The following is a 23388-nucleotide window of genomic DNA, read 5'->3' on the forward strand; positions in this document are numbered from 1 at the left end:
CTAATGATAAGTTTCAGAGGAAGCTATGGTGACATTTAACAACTGTACCAAAGGTTATTGCCATTCAAACTATTCATAGTATGGTTCACCTTTAGAACTTTTCTCTGAAGGTCATTGTATGAGTTGCATTGTATTTTCTATAAAATTGAGGTGAATCATTTCCTTGAGCTAACTGAAGACGTGATGTTTCTCATTACTAACACCAAAGACACTTCCATGTAAATTGGTATCATGCAGTTCATGCAGGAAATTCCTTCTAGACAGTAACCAACCACTGATCTTGTCCAACAGCCAGGAAATCATTTAGGGCTGAGCTGCAGCTAAAAAGGTCATCATAAAGTAGGGACAACCACTGAACCCATGAGAAACAAACACCTTCTAACCATTGCTACTGTCTGGTGTTAGAAGAGCAGTGACACAGGTATGGAAATGGAAATGCCAGCACTGGCAGCTTTAGGCATGTAACTTTGACAAGTTGCTTAAATTTCATTTCCAGAACTTCTCTTACCCTGTCACTGGTCATTTAGGTGGAAATGAGTAATTAACTGCATCAATGTAACAAGAATCAGCCCTGCCCAGCAGGCTTTTGGTAAAATAAGAACTATGTAAAATACACAGTAAAAGAATTCTCATAGTTTTCAATTACAAGGATTATTCTGATGCTTGACAGGAGGACAAGGACAGAAAGGAGGGACAGGATATGACACCCACCAAAACTCTTCCTTAAAGGCACTGCTTAAGTATCCATCTTGAGAACTGCAAGTGATGGATACACATAACCATTGCACCTGAGGGAGACTACTCAAGCAATGGATTTACTGTCTTTTCCTCTCCTGCCAAACTCTCATCAAGGAAGTGACGCTACCACTGTGCCCTTGAACAAGTCTGGGAAGCTGACATGATCTCCCACTTCCCAGATACTTTGAAGGAAATCAATTGTTGAATTACAGGCTCAAATGCACTTTGAAATTTAAAAAGCTGGCACAACCCCTTTAGTTCAAAGACATTGTTCTGACAAATGAAAATGTTAATAAGGAATTAACACATTGCACAGCCTCATCTAGAAACTCAAGGACTGTTCAAGTTAATTTGGTCAGAATAAATGTGTGTATATATATATATGATACAGGCATTTCTTTTCCCTGGAAAAAAGGTACAACCACCTTTTTTTAGTATTACTATGAAATTGTATGACCTACTTAGTCATTTGGATTACAGTGTAACATTCTTGATACATTTTAACAGATTAACCCTGCCTCTACAGCGTGCTATATTTAAATTTTTTTGTAGCTATCTTGTTTTCAGAGGCCCAGAGATGCTAAAGCTTTTGGGGAATGTTCTCTATGTAGCCTATTACATGAGACCTGCATAGAACCATTTCAGTCTTTACCATGGGTATTTCTCTTACCAGTTAAATTGTTTGGGTTCTGTACGCTGAAGAAAAAGCATTCAGCAAGCTTGTTTAATGTTTCCATTAGCTACACTACTAATCAGATTATTGACTTTATTGGGAAGCTGCCATTTTTACATTAGCACTTAGAGCTGTCACTACTCAAAACAGTGCTGTGCACATCTGCTCAAAGGTCTGAATTATCTGGAGCACAGGGTTACCTTAGGCCTTCACCAGAAGAAAGCTTTAGTCAAATGCTGGCTCAGACAGCTTGAAGTGTGCAACCAAGGGACCAGTTCCTGCTTTGCTTCCCTGTAAGCTCAGAATAAACTGCTTTTCACATGCCTTGTAAATAAAATGGCTTGCATTAAATCAATTTTTTTCATTTCACTACAAAGGAGTTGATTTGTATTGAAAGTTCTAGCCCACATAAATTTGGTGCTTGAGACTAGGAAAAGAAAACGTTGCCAAGATGTCCAACAATGTTGTTACCAAGTTCTACCTTCTCTTCTGGCAAGTTTTTTCTGTATACTGGTAACCAGACCCAGGGTGAGAGAAGCAGTGGCTTATTTATCCAGTCCTAGTTCTGTGTAAATGAAGACATCTTTCCTTTTCTCCTAAGTACATTAATACAATCAAGTTAACTTTTATTAACCTAAGAAGAAATTCTGCTGTAAACCTGAACATTATTCTAATGTTACATTTGTTTTTTTTATTCTGTAAATGTTAATATATAAATAAATGCAAGTTTTACCTTTAGCAACCATAATTTGCTATATAATTTACTAAACATAACACAATACATCTATTGAGGAGTGAATTACTAAGTAAGGTACATATTATAAGGTTGTAAGAATGCAACAACATAAGGAAAATCCAGCATACCCAACTGCTTACAAGTCTCTGGAGATATTAAATATATATTAAGGTGCTAGAGGGTATTAATCTTCACCAGGAGAGAAAATCTTATTTGTGTTTATGTCTTTACACATATATGAAAATGAGTACACACACATTTATGTTTTCATAATGTTCAGAATTTAATTATTCTTGCAAAATAAACAATTGCTATTGGCTAACTTTGTAACAAGGCTTTTTTAGTTTGTTTTTGCGTTGTTGTTTTAACCATATAGAGTATTCTTAACGTTAAAATTGCACGTTCCCCACAGCGGGTTGACCTCATGCAAGAGTCTGAAGAAGAAGACCATATGCAAAGGAAAGCCCAAAGAGCACCTGTTTCTAAATATGCACACACCCTATGCATGTTCAGACTTAAACTCTAATGCTTCGTAGTAGTTCCATTAACTCACAACTGACTACTGCTGGACATAGTGAACTCTGTTGTGGCTTGTCAAGCTAGTCAATATGGAATGCATTGACATGCAAAAAGAAACAGTGAGAGAGAAGCTTCATTTAAACATTAATAAAGAAAATTAATGGCTATAATGTCAAATAACATACAGGGCAATCCATGTCCAGAAGTCTTTCCTATCACTTTAGTTCAGCTTTGGTAGCTACTGTTGTTTCTCCTTGTGGGTTCTGAGCTATGCAAATATAGTTTCCAGCATCTATGGCTTCAAAATCCTCAACAAGAAGAACACTCTTTGAGATTCGTGTAGTATGTCCAATTCCTCTGTTTATCAATCTCCAGAAGTTTTGGATAATCACAGGCCTCTCTGACTGTTCAAAACAAAACACAAAACAACCCACCCACATAAAATAGGTGATTCTGCAAAGTGCATTTAGTGACACCACCCCATCAAACCCAGAAGCAAGAGGCTGGAGAGCAGGAGCCTATATCCAAAAGTCAGCCCTTAGTGAGGAAACTGAAGGTGTGGGGCAGTTGCAGCAACATTCCTGCATTAAATACTGATGTACCAATAAGTTATGCCAAATAAGGATAACACGAAGGCTCTTCCATTCCGAGCACAGGTACAGTGTATCTTTAGATCAGTGATGAGCTTGCCAAAGCTCTGCCTGGAGCCTGGTCCTGAGCTCAGTTTTAGGCCACTTACTAAGGCTGCATTTGGGTACCTGAGCAAACAGCTGAGGTATCAGGACAGATGTGTGAGCTCATTTTCAGACTTTCAGCATGTCTCAGAAAGAAGGCAGCAGTGGCATGAGGTAGTTGACTAAGCTTTTAGCTCAGTCAACTTTTAGCTCAGCTTTTAGTTCTCTTTTAGCACAGCAAATAGCTGTAAGTCACATGCTGAAAACTAATTACTCCTCTATTTTAGAAAACACTATATTAGATAACACAAACAAACAGTAATAATTCTCAAATACCTTTAAGTTAATCCTCAAATTTTGCTTTCCTAAATGCATATGACACTTCAAAGCCAAAAATACAAACCCCCTTCATGTTTAGATCTGAAAATGCTTTTTGGGTCTGGTTTTTTTTTTTTTAATTTAAAAAAAATATTAACAACTGAGGTTTTTCTATTCTATAAGGTAATTCTCTAATGGACTCTTTATGAAGTCACACTGCCTGACACCCCAGAATGTCACAAAATATTGGATAAGAGAAATTAGCCCAAAGTTAGACTAAGACAGTCTCTTCAAAAATCCATCAACTGCTAGTCAGCAGCTTGAAGCACACTGGCTTCTGCTATACCAATAACTGGATAAAACTGTAAGAGAGAGGTTTCTGCTTGGAAACCATCTTCCCTCACTTCATGAAATAGATGGATTAACCATTGATCAATATTAATGCTACAAGACTTAAGCTAAATGCAGCAAAAGGATAAGTTAGACACTTACGTAGCATCAAAGCTACAATCTCACACTTGCAAAATGACCAGTACAAAGGCAACTGCCAGTCTTCTAGAAACTTAGGGATGAGTCACAGTGCAGTTAGGAAATGCCTAGGAAGCAGCTTTACCAGCTTTAAAAAATATATATAAAAATTCTTAGCAGCTGTAAATGTCATAGAAATTCTTAAAGCTTTAAAAGCAATCAAGCCACTCAGCAAAGCAGTACCTCCTGTTCCAAGCCTGAAAATTAAGTGCTGCCTACAATCAAGTACTACTACATGCTTAGTTCCAGTCTTAGGTTAGTTCTTCAATATAGCAAGTGGAACTTCCTTGACCCTACTGAATGTGAAGGTAAAGGCTGTGCAAGGTGGACCCTATTTTCCTGGTTGGGCTCTTACTAGTCCATTTTTCCTCAAACTAATTGCCTTCTGCTTTGAAACCTGTTTCACAGAATCAGATTGAGGGTGGATCTGTATGCATTCACAGCAGGTGAATGAGCAAATGTAATTGTGAGGGAGTGGCAAGGGGAAACAAGAAGAAAAACCGAGTGGAAAAAAAAGAAGAGGGAGAGTTTAGAAACTAGAGAGGTGAAATGAGGGTCTCCACAATGCAATTTACCTAGGGACAAGCAGGGATAAATGTGCTGCTTCTGCTCAGGAACTGAGCAGTACCTGTGAGCGCAGCTGCTGAGTGGGGTGGGACAAAAGTATCACTGAGCTCCCAGCACTGAAAGCAGTGGCATGAATGGAAACATCCAGGGAATCTTGGAACCCTGTCAGTTCTTTTTCCTGCATAAAAGGTCTATATGACCAGCATCACTGATGGTCCTGTTTTTCTCCCTCCACCCCACCTTTTTTCTTTGAAGTACATGAACACTCTCAATAAATGTTAAGTCTCCAACAAGCATATAGTGCTTCTCTGACATTTACTTGATCCTTTTGTTGGGGCAGAAACCCAAACACAACTCTCCCCTCCCTATCCCCAGGCACAGCTGGAGCTGAGACTGTTTACTCCAGTGGATAAGCACATCAGCCCTTTCCAGGGCAGATGCAGGCCACAGGCCAAAGCCTCTCTCGGCCCCGTAGGTGGGTGCAGTGAGAGGGTGTAGTCCTCTGCTGATAGTGCATGTGCCCTGCACTGCAGCTCTAGTATCCACAGCAAACAAGGGAGATCATTTGCATGTTTAGCTGTTTATATTCAGTCAGGGCTAGAGAGGTGTAAACATGCACATGCCAGCACGCATCAGGTGCTGCAAAATACCACTGGGAGCAGCTGGGCCAATAACAGCCAGCAAACCAGGCTTGGGGCTGCCTGGGAAAGATGCAAAACTAGGGTGGGCACTAATGAGATACACAGTTTTGGAAGGCCAAACTGAGTCTAGAACTTAATTCCTTCAATTGTTCTTGGTAATTAGTTAGTTAGAAGATAAAAAAATGGGGTTTGTCTAGCCAGTTATTACAGTCCAACAAACAGATATCAAGGGAAGCTGAACAAAAAACCCAAAAAACCAATACAAAACAAAAAATGGAAAACCATATCAGTCAACAAAGTTAATGTAATCAAACAGGGGCATTTCTTCCCTTCCAGAAAATGATGGGTGGAGGGGGATAGAGGGAGTGAAAGGACAAACTAACATCTAAACAAGGAGCTGGTTCTACATGCCCAATGCTCTCACAAGCAGCTCAAATCCCTTTTGTACTCACTTGCTCTCACTGTTGTCTCCCTGAGGAGACACACACCTTTCTGTGACAGCTGAACACCGCAATTTCTATCTGAATGGCTACTGCAAACTTCTGGGGCCTTAGATGTGAATTTGCTCAGGCCTAGTAAGCACTGAACTCAAATCACTCACTTAAGCAATTATCTCAGCAGTTAAATTACTTACTTCTATGCTGTCTTAAGGTGGCCAGAGCTGATAAAAGAACGTTATTAGCAAGCTCTGCACTGTCCTTTGACAACCCAGCACCAGAAGGGCTGGCAAATGGGATACAAGGCCAGCCCTCCAGCCATGAAAGATCCCTTTTCCCCAGTAAAGTGTTCCATCTTCCAGTCCTTCCTCTGTTCTTAGTCTGCTTAGGACAAACAGCAACAGGGATGAGGCTGATTAGGAAATGAGCTCTGCTGTAACAGGTCAGGGTGGTTAGAGGGAGAAGAGAGGGGACCCTCAGTGATGCCAGTCAGATATATTTATTTTGTGCAAGAAAAGAGACCACAGATTCACTCTGTGTTTCTGGTGGATTCTTTCAGATGAGGCTGGGCAGAAGTAGATTCTACTTCTGGATATGGGCAACAATTAAGCTTAAAAATTCTGTGCTGGGATGATTCATGCACCCAAGCCATGGAGAAGGAAGGGATATGAAATGCAGAGGCATCAGTGGGCCTTGTGGCTTGCCCTAGAACAGCCTCCTGATGTTGCTTGGCTTTGACCCTGTCTGAGGCTTTCTTTGGAAATGCTGCCAGAGGCCAAATATCTCTGGAACGGAAATCTGAGGGAGGAGCAAGCTTTGCTGAATTTGATTTTTCCTAACAGGGGTAGAACTCTCCAGCTTCATTCCTGTGCTACCTCTAGATTCTCAGGGAAAGACAGGCTGAAGTTCAAAGGGGATCTGCTGCCTCCTCCTGCCAGCATGCCTGAACTAACAACAGCATTCAAAATGCTGCCTTTCTGAAGAACAACCCATTTCAGGCAGGGCATACATCTCTTACCTCTTGCCCTGGGTACTGCCACCTGAAGATCACATCCACATCTGGCTCCCCGAGGACTGTGCAGATGACATGAACTCTGTCACCGAGTGCGGCTCTACTGGATGACACTGCAATTGTGGCTGAGGGAGGACCCTTGGGAACTGAGACAAAGACAGGGTTTAGAACAGAAAACTAGCTGCTAAAGTTAAATACGCAGATAAAGTGGAGAGTCAATTTTTGACTCAGTTTCCCTAGTACAACAGGTGTTTTATACCTGCAACTTTCCCCCCTGCACTGGGAAACGGGTGGAATTTAGGCCTACAATGTTTAATCACATATACTTTTGATCAAGAGTTTTGATCAAGATTTTAAAACTCTGATTACGTTACTTCTTTTCCTTTTCAAAAATTATTTATATTTAAAATTATTTTCTTAATGTCAGCAGAAGAGTCAGTTTAAGCATATAGAAAACTGCACTTTACCTTCCACATACAGCAGGTGATATTTGATGGAAATCTGAGGTGCTCCCTGTGACTCTGCTTTGCAGTAGACAATACCTTTATGATCAGAAGTAGGGTGTTGGAAGACAAAACCCTTCTTTGCATCATAAATAATATCAGTTCCATCTGTTTCAATTTCTTCTGCTGGAAATTCCCTGTGTAGAGTCACTTTTGCTGAAGGAGTAGTAACACGGCATGGGATGACTGCAGGTTTATCTGGGTTCAGGTAGACAATCTCAAAATAACTGGGAGTAGGTACAAAAAGTTCCTCTTTGTCTGTGCAGAAGAGTTGACATAATTACAGAAATATTTACATCTTGGTATAACAGAAAGAAAAGAAAGGACATTTGACAAGAGAAAATAGCCGTGAGCAACATTTAAAACAAAAAGCTTTGGCCTAATTTTAATATCTGCCCAAAAAAGAAAAAAAGAATAGCTTGCATTAAAAACCATTAAATTGAAAACAAAAACAAAGTATTTTTTTAAGCTTAAGAAAATCTTTGGAATTTCTTTTAGTAAGCTTCCAAATACTTATCTGGATCCCATCACCACTGGTAAGATAAAGATTACTAGAAAAATATACTCTTGGAAGCTACAGACTTTTTATACCTATGCTTTTACGCAACATGTTTGATTTACTGTCCTAAGTAGATTAAATATTTAGTGCCATTACAATCACAGTTAAGGGGCATTTCCATCATTGGCATGCTTCTTAGAAATATAAAGCTGAAATTCCTCCTTCTAGCATCAGCATTTAAATAATAACTTGACTGAAAAGTTTATTCCAGCCTTTCTAAAGGAATGTATTCTAAAAACATTAGGCACTTCTGTCTCATGGTCAGTTTAGCTCCAAAAAGTATTGCAAACAATCCTGTGTTAACATTTTGTACTAAAACATTTTCTAGCCAAGAATACTTTAGCTCTAATCAGGCATCAAAGGTTGTTTTACCATCCAGAACGGTTTCCAGAAGAAGAAATTACCTATTTGATTTGAGCTCCACTGTACCACGTAGCAGTAAACTGTGCACAGGCTCTGAGGGACAACACATGTACTTGAAGAGTGTTTTGCCTCTCAACATACTCCTGGGAGAAACTGAGGCCTTACCAGGGTCAGCAAGGCCAAGACTTTTAAGGCAGTGCAGGTAACTGGAATAAAGTGGCCGTGGGGGAAGCCCACAGGGTCATCTGAATGCCGTGACAAAATGAATCTTCTACACAGATTTATTTTCTTTATCAAAACACATTTTCAAAAAACACTTTATATTCATTTTGTAGCAAATCCTCACAAAGTGTATTACTATTTTCTAAGGTATGTGCTTTTCATTGCATTATGCATTACTTTGGGTACACATTTGGCATAATCCATAGGGAAAACAGACTCAAAAAATCATACTAAGCAATTAATTTTCTGCCCCTCAGTACTGTTTTCCTTAACATCCACTAAAAAGAGAAGACAATTGTGGAAGTAAAATCTCAACAGTGAAATCACTGATGTAGCTTTATTCATGTCTTAGTAGCAAATATATTTCCATTACTAATCCCCCAGTGAGCTAATTACCTGTGAAAAAGATGTACGTTGACCCTGTTTTAGTCTCATCCTTCCTGCATTTGTTACCATTGCAAGGCTGAAGCCAGCAGCTGTATTCACCTGTGTCTGCTGCAGTGGAGTTTGCAAGGATCAGCTGACTATACCTGTCAAGCTGTTTTATGCTGTGGAAAAATAAAAACAAAAGGCAAGCACAAGCAGAGATGTATTTCCTTGTACACTTCTATCAGCTCGTTTCCACTTTTAATTTTTTCTTCCTTCTCTGCAACTGACCCACTTTTCACTTTCAGAGCTCTCTTGCAACTTTTCCTTTTACTTCAGCAGAGACTGTTTAAATGAGTAATTTTATTGATTTGAACTGCATATGAGGGCTTGCAAGCTTTTGTCTTGTACAGTTCATTCTTGGATTCCTTCAAGTTTCCATTTTGAAACTGGGCTGTGACTGTTCTAGGCAATATGTTCATCGGTGTTCTGACCCAGTTTGTCCATGTATAGCCCTTTTCTTTATGCTACAAGTCAACTCACATGTATCTCAGCCATTTTTAAATATTGTAGCACTGCTTCAATAGTATCTAAAAAAAGATAATTCACAAGTATTTAGTAGCAGGTACTATATTCAGTGCTTTCAGAGCGAATGTTTTACCAATCTTGAACATAGTGGTCCAAGTTTCCACTTGCAAAAGAGCTGCCATCTCTGTTTGGATTTGTCCTGCAAGTTAAGTCATTTTGCATCACCTACTCCTCTGCCCTAAGTCACCTCACTGGAGTTTCCTCCTCATCCCTTGGCTATTTTAGAGCATGACCCTGAGAACTGCTGGAGGCCAACTGGCAGTTGGCAATTTTTCTAAGGGGCAAAGGTCCTATCTTATGAAATATAGCAGCTACAGTTCCATCTTGTTCTTTTTTTTATACATTTTAAGGTTTCCTTTCCTGGCTCTTTCTTGCACACAGATGGTGTTGTAGCTGGCAGTCTGCTGTGTTGACTTTTGATGGACTGCAAAAGCAATGTCCCAAGAGTACCAGTTCTCAGGGAACCCTGTCAGCACAGCCACGTGGCAGTACTGATGCCCTCTACTGCTCTTCTGACCCTTAAAATGTTCTTTCCAACCAGCTGCCTTTCATAGTAGCGCATGTAGGACATGAAGGCTTCCCTCTTTCCTTTGCAGGACACTGAGTTACAATGTAATTTCTTTTCTAACCAAGTCAGGAATGATTTTTCCAATTTTAGGCATTTGATAATGAACTTCTCTTTAGTGTTTTAAATGGGATTTCGACAAATACACAGCTTGCATGAAGTCTGAACAGCTCTCATACTCATCCAACTGTGGGTTTTCTGAATATTTATTTTCCTCCTAATTCTTCTTATTAATGTGGCAGTTATTCTGTAAGGCAGATACCTGAGTGAATCATTACTTTCTGGGATTAGCATCTTTGAAGAAATTTTTATCTTCTAAAACACCTTGTCACTGGTTAACAGTGGTACTATAAACATGCCTGAGTGTACTGTGTTCTCTAAATGCTCTGTTTTGCTTAACTCTCCATTGCAGGCAGAATAACTGCTTAAACTAAGGCCACTACTTCAGCTCTACATGCTTCCCAAAAGCTCTGACTCCCCAGGGGTTCTGCTAGTGGTTTGCACAACTACCAGCAATCACAAGCAACAGTTCATGTAACCCAACATTCAGCCTTCAGTTGCTTAGAGATTAAAAGCACACCAAAAAACACCTCAAACACAGATAACAGAATTACCTTTTCCAGTCAAGCCCTCAGACACCACTGGGACATGCATCCACCACAGGGCAGCTTTGAGGCCTGCCTCAATAAACAGCAAATCATATTTCCTATCCACTAATGTGCCTGTCCTACACCACCTCGTTGGATTCCACTTTTTTAGAATCATGCAATTATGGCGCAATAGCCTTTCCATTTTTTATATATACACTACCTTACATCATAAATTTTCTTCAGTTCTTGGATAAGATTTGAGAGATTCCTATTTGTGCAAGAGAACATGCTGTGTATCATAGCCAACAAGAAGAAAAGATAAATCCAAAACATATCTTAGCCTGTATTATTATTATTTAGTTTCACAGTTTGCAATTTACAGGCTCTATGACTACATCAGAATAAAATGTTTTCCAAGGATCAAGTACTAAATGTTAACATTTCAGAGAAATCATTATACCAGAACATTTTTGCCTCTAATCATTAATGCAGACACTGAGCTATAGCTTGAAATCCCAACAGGCAGAAAAATAAGGTCAGAGTTAATTAATTATTGTACAGTGTGTTCTTCTTAACTGGGAACAAGCTATCCAGTAATCAATGGAAATAACCTAGCAAGGTAGTCATCCACAAACATGCACTAACAAAACCTGGCAACTGAGAGTGCAAGTGCTGAAACTTGAGACAAGACCATATTAAGCAGACAAAACAGGCTATATAAAGTAAACTACAAATGGTAAATCCTACAGCTGACCAATATTTCCAGGATAACTTATTATTTCATTAGTATTTCATTAGTATTTTGGATGCCGGGAAATCTGACTCAGAAGCCAAAACTTTGCTGTGCTGAAAATATCACAAATATTACACACATACAAATATTATATATAGAAATATTACAAGACTGTTTAAAGAAACTAGAAAAGTAGTCCAAAATCTTAGTCCATACATCCACCTTATTAAAGTTTAGCTATTTAAAGTTCAGAAAATCTTTGCCAGAAAACTATGCCACATTTAGAAGCTAATATATATATAAAAAAGACAGTGTACACAGCATCACTCAAAGAGCATCTACCAAACTGCTCTCAAGCAGCTGCATTCATACTGACAAAAGAGAGCTTATCTCAAATACAGACTCAGTATGACAGGAACACAACATCTCACTGTTTTACACAAGAAAAAAATCCCCAGCTTTCAGACTTCAAAGCACAAGCAACAAAACAAAATCAAGCTATACATATGAGCACCACTGACATTCCACTAAGCCTGTGGGAACCTGCATTCAGTGAAAGCAGTCTAATTTCTAATTTTGCCCCCTACAAAATCCAGTTTCCTCAATATTTGTGAGAGTGCTCATGCCCAGACACCCTCTGCTCACACAAATGTACATGTGATGCATGTCCAGCTGCTTGCCACAGCTTATTCCATTAGAGCAGTTCCATTTCACATGAGTTTGCTTATCAGATGGAGTTAAATGCAGCTGGTCTTCAGCAAGGGAGAGACCTGTGCTCCAAGTCAGGCAGTGCAGACTGTGTGAAGTCAGACTGCCTTCACCTAGAGCATCTTTCTGCTGCAAAACTTTAGTCAAGGGAAAATGCGCCTGTCCTTATTTTTATTTGCATCCCTCTCATATGTTGTAGATCCAGTTTGTGGGTAAGCCTCCAGTCATTAATTTGTTATGCACAGTCTTACAAAACAGCATTCCAGCCCTTCCACACTGGGGGTACACGTGCAACCGCTGACTGTTAACACCACCAGTGTTTTTGGCTAGTTCAGCCAGCACACAAATTTTTCAGACAAAAAGTATTTATGTGCTGTACAAAGCAAGAGCACATTACAGATAACAGGCTAGTTCTGAAGTTCTGAAGCAAGCTCGTGTGCGTCCTTAAGCTGGGAACCATGTTTGCATGATCTGAGCTCTCTCCAGAGCTGTATTACATGTTACAGTCTCTAAAGCTCAGTGTATTATTTCAGTGTGTACTGTTATGTACTCCAGCTACAACAGCGGAAAGGCAAAATTTCTGCTCCATCTCAGCAAGAAACAGCCAAAGAGTCCTCCTCCTCCTTTCACTTGGCATCTCTCCCTCCCACGGATATGATAATTTTAGCACATGTAACAGCTTCAGATCTATTAAAAACTGAGACTCTCTAGTACAACAAGCAAAATATTTTATTTACCAGGTTGTAATGTATAGCTACAAGGACAAATTCAATGAAAGCACAGCCACTAAAACTACAGAAATGGCTTTTCTAATTAAAATCTTCCTCCTTAGAAAAGGCATATTGTCTCCCAGGTTGCTGTATTCTCCTTACGATTGGGTGAGTTAAAAATGTGGTAAGCATGACATGAAGGCAAAACATCCAGCTTTTATCCCTACTTCTATTTGCAACCACCCATAGAAAATACATTACATTGATGCTAAATTTAACTAGTTGAAAACCAAAATGCCAGAGTAGTTGAATTTGCACACCCTTCCTACTATTTAATGGAAAAGTAGGAATTGGATGCCTGAGCATCTGTTGCTATAGGGACATTAAAATGAACAAAACAATTGCAGTCATTGGGCTCCAGCAACTGCAGGGATCTTGTCACCATTGTCCCTCCTCCCCTTCACTTTTCCTCTGGCACACCAACCAGCTCCTTCTCAATTTTCCATTACCTCCACATGCCCCCATCATTTCCCCCTCCTGCTCCCATCAATTCTGGTTTGCATCAGTGCCCCAACTCCAGCAAGACCCACATGGAGCTCTAAGGTAAAAAAGCACAGCCCAGTTAATTAGCTTTGGTTTCAGCCCACACCTCACTAATTGGTAATGAAGGGATCATTCTTGGTCTCTAAGTACTAAAAAAATGTTAGAAGATACTGGACATATATATATCTAGATGATTAAACAATTTCTGCTGTAGGTTACTATTTGCTAGTTATATTTCTGAATTTCCCCTCATGCCCTATATTTATCATTTTGTTTTAAAATAATGAAGGTAGTATATTAATAACTTTAAAAAAAATTTTCTACTGCTGTTGATGCTTGATGCATGGTCTTGCATATGCCACGAGGAAGATCTAAGCTCCTCTTGAAAGATCATAGCTTTGGTGACCTTTTCTGGTGCCAGATCACTGAAGAATGGTGCCAACTGAGCTAACTAAGTAACATGGTACCTTTCTGGTACTTCCAGTTAAACTCCATCAAAGAACACACATTTCATATTTATAAAGCAGACTTTGTTTCATATGCATCTATTAGCACTACAGCAAAGACCTTGAGATAATTACCAAAGTCATGATAAAAATGTGATGAAAAGGCAACTGCAGAGGATTCTGCAGTCAATGTCTCCATAAATTATTACTATCCTGGGACTCTGAAATTTGCTTTTAATTTTTGTTTTCAATTTCTCTAGTTAATGTTAGGATCTTCTGTTTGCATTCAAAACTGTTGATTTTGTCAAACACAACCTTACTGCTTCAACAACTTCTTTCAAAAGCAATGACCATTGTATTTCAATACAGATCCTTAAGTATATGCCTCACATACTTCCGAAAGAAAATAAATACTTAGGCAACTTATATCCACTCAGTCAAAATATTTTGTAGCATTTACTTTATGTGACATTATTAACTTTTGTTGTATGGTTAAAATACTACAAACACTGAATTTGACTGAGAACAGAAAGGTAAATTGCAGAGGCAAGAGGATCCCAAACTACTTCAAACTGGAAAACAGAAAACTACACAATCATGGCATACCTACCTTTTTTTTCTTTCCCAAACTATCTAAATTTCTTGTATTTTGTCGCACATGCATCAACATAGAACATTTAATTTTGCAAGAGAGGAACAGACAGTCAAATAACTAATGGAGAAGCAGTCAGACTCCTCTCCAAAAATTCTGAATACTTTCTCTGCCTTCTTCAATGCCAGATGCTGATACTCAGATAACATGGCCTGGAGGTATACAGGACCGAACCATGCCAGCAATATATTTGCAAGTACACAAAACATCAGGACAGACTTAGAACAGAGACAGCGAATGACAACCACCACTACACACACACACCCCCCGTGCTGATTTGTACATCCAGCTCTGGCCTGCTGGGAAGCCAGGTCTGTACTGCAGCTAATAAACGCCACCTACTGAAAGAAACCTGAATTGAACAGTATTCCTCGCAAAAGATCTTTGGCGAGACACTGCTGCGATAAGCCCACAGCAGGAACTAGTCTGCTGCTGTAACTTCCTGCAGCAGAAGCCTTGCACTCACCAGAGTAGTTCTTGAACTCCTCAGCCATCAAGGGACAAGCAGAGAACTGGCTCATGAATCACAGGAGTATGTTCTAGAGATCACAGCATGTAACTGACATTCATCAACACTCCTCTTTGGAAAGAGAAGTGGAAAGGAGAAGAATATTTCTGAAAAATTTATTAACTGGAAGTGATTTTAAGGTAACATCACACCTGTAAATAAGTGAAATAGATCACTGAGATTCAGGTAACCTGAGTTATTTAGAAAGAGCATACACACTTGTACTTAATTTTGGAACAACAGGACAAGAGCAGCTGGTATCTTTCCCGTATTTCTGTGCCCCTCTCACCTAATAATTCACGAAAAGCTCTGTACAGTTCTTTCTTTGGGTATCATTCACAGTGCTTCACTGTCTCCATAAACAGCCAGTGAAAACAAACACTACTCATGGCAATAAAATTACTCTGGAAGACATCCTTTAGCTCCCTGTATGTGCCTCCTCTTTCTAATACAGAACTAAATTAGTACATTTAATCTACACTTAGCTATGTGTACCATCCTCAAAAACTGGGAAGGCAAATATGTATGGAGTCTCAGAAAAGATGTTGGGAGCAACAGGACATTCAAATGGTGGGGCAGAGAAAGGGAGGGAGCCCAGAGTTCCTCTTCCTGCTCTAACAAATCTGTATTATGGTTTTCATGAAGGTGTCACTAGATGAAAGAAAAAGGTCTCTATAGAGCAACAGAGTTGGTAGTGAGCACCTGACATCCACACTCAACCATTTTGAGAGTTTTACTTTGGACCAACCCTAACATGGTGCCCTGTTTGTGGCTGGAGCACAATGGTGAAAATCATCAGTATTTTAGATTCATCTGAGGGAAATAGAATTCACACGCTGAAAGACTATCCCACGGTGCAAACCATAGGGCAGTAACTGGTGACGAATAAAATTGCTTATCCTTTTTGCTGACACCAAAAACTATTAGATAGAACATCTTGACTGTAAAAATGTAAACGAACAAACAAACAAAACCACCAGTGGTGTTGAAAGTGGTAGGGGAAAAAATGTTCTGGATTCTTTTCCCTCCAAAAAAAAAATCAAGAATAGCTTACCTGAGTCTGGAGTCTTTAAAGGTGTCTAAATATGAAGGATAGTTCCAAGTAACATTACTCCCCTTACATCGCAGTTCTATGCTTTGTCCTGCAGGCAGGCTTAAAGTGGCAGCTAGTTTCTGCAAATGACCTTTATCCATCACCTGTGTAAGTATGGACTGGGACTTCAAAGAGGAGTCTGCAGATTCTCTCTCCTTCATTTTGGGAGTTTTGGGTTTCACTTTCTTGTTAACAGGCTTAATTTTGTTTTCCCCAGGTTCTTTTGGGCGCTTACTCTTTGCAGGCTGTCCGATAACTGGTAAAATAAAGAAAATTAGAAAAAGTTTATATAGTATTAAAAAAAAATCTTTCTTATTATTCCAGCAAACAACTGAAGTTATGGTCTTCCCAGAAAAGATACATAAAACTTAACAAGAGTTAATTTCCATAAGCTTTTGAAGTCTGCCATGACCCATTTTCCAGGAGAAAAAGGAAAAAAAGAGAGTTTTCAACAACATGTGGAAAATCTATACTTATATAAACAGAGAAATATGCAATATGTATTTTATACTTATATGTAACAGAGAAATATGTAAACCTGACAAATGGTAAGGGAAAGAAATACAGCATTTCTATCTCCAGCCACTTTTGTCATCTCCACCTCCTAGCTTTGCCACTCAGCACTACACAAGCTCTCCACATTCATGTCACATGCCTATCAATTCTGCATAACTTCTTCACACACCATGCTACCCTAAGAACTGGCATGAAGAACTGGCAAGTGCAGATCTTCATGACAATTTATTAAATTCTGTAAGTGATGCAGTTTTCTTCATTTACAGTAATTACTGAAATGAAAAGGACACTTAAGTCACTTGGAGGTGACTTAAGTCATCACTTCTCCATAAGAGCCATTTATTTTGACAGTCCAGATGAAGACAGAATCTTATTCAGAGACAAACAATAAGAGATTTCTTTACTTCCCAGAGACATCAGGGATGCCCTTGACAAACAGTTGCCTTGACAAACAAAGGAAACAGAAATAAAAAGGGAGGTGACTCAAATATTTTAAAAAAAAAATCTTTTTTAACTGACATCAGGAAGCACAGATCTTTTGTGAGACAAGCCTAAAACTACTTTTGCCAGACACCAGAAACTCCACTAACTGTGCCTGACAGCTAATTGTTGGTTTCCACATGGAAACACTGAGGTATTTCATTGTACTAATCTATCAACACACTCCCTCTGGAATGAAAAACGGCCCTGCTGAATACTCAGCATGAATTAAAACTGATACTGGTCACCAGTATTAACAGCAGGACTTCCAGATTCCTGCCACTGATGGCTCCTGTGGCACTCCTCAAACTCCAGTTGGACACCTTGCACTGCATCAGCTTTGACTTCTCTAAGTCCAAAATTTCAAAAAATTCAAAAAGTAGGAAGCTCTAGCTATTTTGTCTTCCATTACATTAGAAACACTACAGTGGGTCAGGCCAAAATTATTTGCACTGACACCACCTAGTGTCAGATGCCAGCCAGGGAGCAGGGCAACCACCTCTGCTCCTTTGATACCACTCTACTAAGCTTCCAAGAACCTTTAGCTCAAGGTTTGTGAACCAAAGCTGTCCTCATTTTATTGTGCTTAGCTGGTTGTTTAGGGGGGAGGGGGTTGGTATTTTATTATAGTGTCCTTGGATGTTTTCCTTCATTAATTTGTCTGGTCAGTTTTCAAAATTACACAAATCACACATAAATACTAGATGCCTTGTAATTTTTTGTTAATTCATAAATATCTGTGTTTCTCCAGCACATACACTTTTACAAACCTTGAGTGTTTTTGACTCATATTCTTTCCAAACTGACAAGTCCTACTCTGTTTAATTGTTCCTGTAAAGAATATGCATCTTACAACAGTTCAGCTACACCACATTTGGTAATGGAAAGAACACAAAAGCAGACTGTACACCAGGTTTAAGATATGCCAAATCAAGTTGTACATACTAATGATGTCTCCTTTCCTGTCTAAACAGCTCATTATTTTTCAAGACAGCAGTTATCAGGAGCTGACTTTCTTTAGAATAATCAAGAGTAATTCCAAGATAATTTTCCTAAGAAGGAATTATAGATTAAAAATTCCCAAGTAGAAACCCATCAAGGCATATATGATGTTAGAACAATTTGTGTAACTTAGCATCTACCAACAAAAAATTTGAAGTCCTATTTTCACTGCCCAGTCTTCCAAAATTGAGAGATCATTCTACAACGCCTTACTGACAGTTTTCTTAAATATGCTGATTTTCTCTAAAGCTTTTGGCATACTAATGATATGTCCTCTAATGATTTTCCCCATACAGAAAAATTCTGTCTCAGTCTGCTATTACAGTGCTTCATAGGATACTGCACTGTAAGTTTCTTCTATGCTTATCATGTCACCATTTTCCATTAAAACCTAAGCACCTCCATAGTGAGCATGCGTGTACACAGAAAAATTTTTAGCTTCCTGTAGATGCTCCTTCTTATGCCCATACCTACCAGCCAGAAAAATTCTACAGCCATGTCTCCCTGCCCCACCACACTACATCAGAAGAAGAAAAAGGATTTATGGCTGGTTTTATCCCTTTGTAAGCTGTTTCTCGAACTCTTTTTGTCTGCTTTATTCTGGCTTTTATATTTAACCCATATGTGAGTTAAGAAGCCTCCTCATCTTATGTAATTCCTTCTTCCAAAATTAAACACACCAGTGGTTTCTTTGGCTTTTATTATTCCTGCAAGAATGTTAAAACTACAGGCTGGCTGTTCCACAGCAACATCTGAATCCAATTACCTGAGTACTGCTCCAGATCAAGCCAAGAATTGCTGCTCCTCTCAGGGGCTCTCTGAGTAGCGGCTCAAAGTCATCATTATTTGTGGCATCTAAACAATTGCATTCTGCACCACACCCCGATGTGTATGACCCAGCCTATGTGAGGGGGAAAGGACGTTATTCTTCCTTTTGCTTTTCTGTCCAGTCCTTGCTGCCACTCTGATTTTCCTTAGCAAAGTAGTCATTACAGTCATTGGGTGGTCAGTTAGCAGGTTGGTTCTTCTCCACAGGGCTGGTATTTCAGTCCCAATGACTTTTACCATCAAAACCCACCAGGAAACAGATTTAACACGGAAGTTTTCTTTAACACATAGTACTCCCTTGGGTAAGCTATTCCCTGTTAGTGGAATTCCATCATGCTGCTGCGCCCTATAGAAGGTTCCACTGACAGGCCTGATAAGCCTTTTGAATAACCATTCCCATTTAAAATTGGCCCCTTCCAGTACTTTGTTGAACTTTACAGATTAGTCTGTAGCAGCACACAAGCTTTGGTTCAGCCATCCTTTTTCATTTTTTTCCATCAAACCCTACTGAAATTTTCAAACTACTCTTTGACATTTCCACTACTCTCTGCCAGCCTTGAACCAGGCACTGTTTCGAAGGCCCATGGACCTACAACCTCACCTCTAGGAAAGGCTTCATCACATACTGTTGGCTCTGCCACACCTTACACTCTGCCTTTAAGAAACTGTTAAAGACTCCCCTATGAAAGCTTTTCAGTTTTAAGTGCCAGAAGCCTGGTTTCAATTTTCTCAAGACGAAGTTTTTTCTCTCCTCACAAGCTCTCTCTGTTCCATGTTTTGTAGTTACCAGTGAGTCTGAACACTTTCGTCTTATACTACACTCCCAGCTGCTCAGTGAGACCCTTGTCTGCCTGACCTTGTATTCCCCTGCAGGTGACAGCAGGGCCATTTCGGGAAACACCATCAGAGGAGCTTTCATCTTGCTACACAGAAAACCTGGTTTTGCCTCTCTTGCACCTTCCAGAGAGGTGAATTTCCAAGCAAGCTGTGGCCATGCTCCTTCCCAACACTCCCTTGTAAACCTGCCCAGATATCTACTGATATCACCACTTCTGCATCTCTCAATCCTTTCTTCTGTCATAGCTGAATTAAGTCTTTCTGTGCCAGATAACTAAATTAACTGCTACAGTACCACCTAAGGTAAAGAGGACACACAGTCAAATCCCTCCTGGAACACAGAAACCATCACCAGGAATCCTCCATTTCCTTATCCAATCTGCAAGACTTTCCCAAGAAGGGGAACAAATTCAACTAGCCCATTTATGCAAGTAGATAAATATGCTATGTTTGGGATATTTTACTATCTCACCAGATGTATGCACAGAGGCCTCACTTTTTTAATAATGCTGAACTGTTAAATGTTGCGCTGCTTTAGTGCAACAGCACTTCTTATTAAAAATATAATAAAATTAATCCTTAGAAAAATATTCCTTGAAAAAATGGCTAATTTCTGTCTCTGATCAGCTCCCAATGTCAGTTCTAAGAGGCACTGTACTAATTTCAGCTGCAACAGTACATTCAGGGTCCCTCCTAACTCATCATGTCAAAGTAGGAGACTGTGCATCCATGTCACAGAAATACACCATGCAGCACTTTGCTCCTGGTTCACAGCATTTGTCTCGTCTTATCCTTTAATGTTTGTCTGCCCTTGTTCTCACAAATGTCACACACAAAATTATTTCAAAATGGGTGCTAGTTATATAATCCTTAAGCGCATTCATTTCTATTTGAGACATCACCTATATCCATATGCATATTCCACTGGTCTCACAGATGCACAGGTTATAACTCGAGAAGGTCCCTGATCTTCAAGTGTCAGCCTAGAGAACTTGAGAAGCAGAGTGTGAGCAAGGTCTCCCACAAGTACAAAGGAATCATGTTCACTGACCACCAGACATACCCATTCCACAAGGCAGGCAGGCCCCATGAAACATCCTGGCACCATTAAAAACTGGAAAAAACTCTCAATAATGATGAATTCTTCCTTGAATAAAAAAAATTAAGTGTGAGTTTACCACAAAGTATAATTAACCAGCAGGATTACTATGTGAGGAAAGAGTCTTTGTGATTACAACTAATGTAACAGAACAAGCTGGACACATCATTTCTGGTACTTCAAATGAAAAGTTATTTGTCCAAACACACCAACAATCTGGAGGGGCATATTTCATTAGTTCATAAACTAATGTAAGCTAAATTAGGAAGACTACTTTGAAATTACAATTCCTACATTAGGATTTCTACATTTAGCTTTAGACAATAAACTCTTATTAAATACGCCAGGTTACTTTCTCCCATTGCTAAGCTTCTGGACAGCAGAGTGGGAAGCATCCTTAACTGGGTGCTTCAGTATCAACTTCAGTATGAACTTCAGTATAAACATGACAAACTTATAGAAACACAGGCTTGGGAAATCTTTTGCCCAAGTTACAACTAATTTCTTATGCTGTGTTTTTATTGTCTACTTCTCAAATAGCAAACACTTTTCTTCGTGTGGCAGCACACACTCACAGACCAGACCTTTCAGCAGACATCCTCTCCCACACCACTCTGCTCCACAGCGCAATTCCTTTGCACACAGCTGGGAGAGAAACTGGGCTGGAAAGGGCTACTGGAAGTCCCTTCCCAACTGTGTTCAGCTGCTCTGAGCCTTGTCCAGCTGAGCTCCGACTTTCCCAAAGGCTGGAGACTCTACAGCCTCCTCTAACAACTTCTTTTCACGCTTAACAGCTCTCAGAGTGGAGGATTTTTGATGTTCTTACAAGAATGTTTTCCTCATGACCTCCCGAACTGCTTGTGGTACCTGCTTCTCTGCCTTTCACCACATCCTCAAAGCTTGCCTCTCATTTCTCTAGACACCCTTACACGGGTTATGCACGCCTTGATCCCCAAAGCCCTTCCTTCCATGGTGAAAAACAATGGAAATATTTTTTTGGTGTTTCTTCCAAATAAGTATTAATAAGTTCATTCACACTCTGCAAGAGGGAAAGAGCCTCTCTTTTGCCTATTTAAGTCTATGTAAGTAAAGAATTAGATATGAATGTCCCTTCCCAAAAACTTGCCTCTCCCCACCAAGACTTCCTCACAACCTTAAGAGGAGTTATGAGTAAAGTCCGGTGCTCTCAATCGAACAACGGTGGACAAAACCAGAAAGGTTTTTGGCTGTTTTCTAGATCGGAGCCGCACGTCCAGCACTGTCCCCCGCCCGGCACTGTTCCCCTCAGGCGCCACACGGATTAGCCGCGGAGCGCTTTAACCCGGAGAGAGCGGGCGGCGGGAGCAGCCGGGACTGCCGGGGACGCCTCTTCCCAGAACCCAAACCCGCATTTTCGGCGGAAAGCTTCGGCGACTTGCTGGCCGCACACGATGGGAGCAACCCGCCTTCCCTCCGCCTCTGCCCAGCGGGACGGGACCCGCCGCCGCCCCGTCCCGTGATGGCTCCCGCTGCTGTGTGGGCACTGTGGGGCCGGCGGGTACGACTGGAGAAAAGGGAGCCCGCGGCGCCTCGCCAAGTGCAGGGACCCGTCCGGGCGGCGGCTCACCGTGTGGCAGCGCTTCCTGCAGCAGCAGCAGCAGCAGGCTGAGGAGCACCCAGAGCCGCATGGCGGGAGCGGCCGGGCGCGGCGGCAGCGGTGGCGCGGGCGCGGCGGCAGGGGCGGCCCTGGGGCGCCTGGGCGGGGAGGGGCCGGGGGTGGGCCGCTGCCGCCACAGCAGCGCTTCCTCGCCGCACACCGCTTGTGCGGAGCGGAGCGGAGCTTGAATGCGCCCGGGGACACACGGGGAAGGTGGCTGTTTGAAGCGGCCCGTCGGTGACAGCTGTCCCTCGCCACACGGGGCTCTGCACAGCTCCGGCTGCTGGCTGCCCTCAGGCCCGAGCCGGCTGGGCACAGCGGAGCAGCGAGAGGCGCACAGCTTGTATCAATCACAGGTTGTGTCACAGGTGACCCCGGGGGTGCACGTCGGGCACTGAACAGGGCCGGCCTAAGATAGCAAAAGTATATATTTACGTCAAACTGTTGCAGTCATACCAGCCTGCCACAGCAAAGAGATCCCCGATAGCTGGGGAAAAGCTACCTCACAGTGGAAAACAGAGGAGGTATCTATTTGGTCCAACTCGGAGCTCCCCAGGCCATGACATGGTTTACATGATGCCTGTGTGAAGCACATTGAGAAGGTGCAGGTATCTGTTTGCTGCTAGGAGATGAACGTGGTGAGATTGATGTTTGCTGCATGTGCATTTATGCTCACGCTGAGCTGCCAAAAGATGCTCCTTGAGACTTGAGGGTTTCCTTGGAGGAGACGGGAGAGGAAAATAAGACTGGAGGGGCCACAAATGTAGATGCAAGGCAAGGTGAAGACGCTGCACTGGCAGGGGGGCAAAATAATGACTGTCAGAGATCACAGGCTGACACTGTAGTAGACACAACCACAGTTCAGTGGGAATAAAAATAAATAAAAGTTCTGTCCCTGACCACAGCTGCAGGGCCACAGCAGATGTGAGAGCAGAGTATTTACAGATTACTTAAACGAAGCCTAGGCTTCATCTGCATCCACACAAAAAAAGTTTGGA

At 40.9% G+C, this 23388-nt stretch overlaps 1 protein-coding gene across 1 annotated transcript; it reads right to left on the reverse strand.

Moving 5' to 3' along the window:
- Positions 1 to 2405: 2405 nt before the first annotated feature.
- PDGFRL (platelet derived growth factor receptor like) lies at positions 2406 to 22588 on the reverse strand. Its single transcript, XM_085058854.1, has 6 exons — positions 22361 to 22588; positions 15954 to 16248; positions 8887 to 9038; positions 7311 to 7604; positions 6850 to 6989; positions 2406 to 3070 (listed from the first exon to the last, which is right to left on the reverse strand). The coding sequence occupies exons 1-6, from the start codon at positions 22419 to 22421 to the stop codon at positions 2882 to 2884; spliced, it is 1131 nt and encodes a 376-aa protein (XP_084914980.1). The 5' UTR covers positions 22422 to 22588; the 3' UTR covers positions 2406 to 2881.
- Positions 22589 to 23388: the final 800 nt, after the last annotated feature.

This window comes from Lichenostomus cassidix, chromosome 4 (assembly GCF_008360975.1).
Source record: "Lichenostomus cassidix isolate B80296 chromosome 4, HeHo_3.0, whole genome shotgun sequence".
Classification (NCBI taxonomy): Eukaryota; Metazoa; Chordata; class Aves; order Passeriformes; family Meliphagidae; genus Lichenostomus; species Lichenostomus cassidix.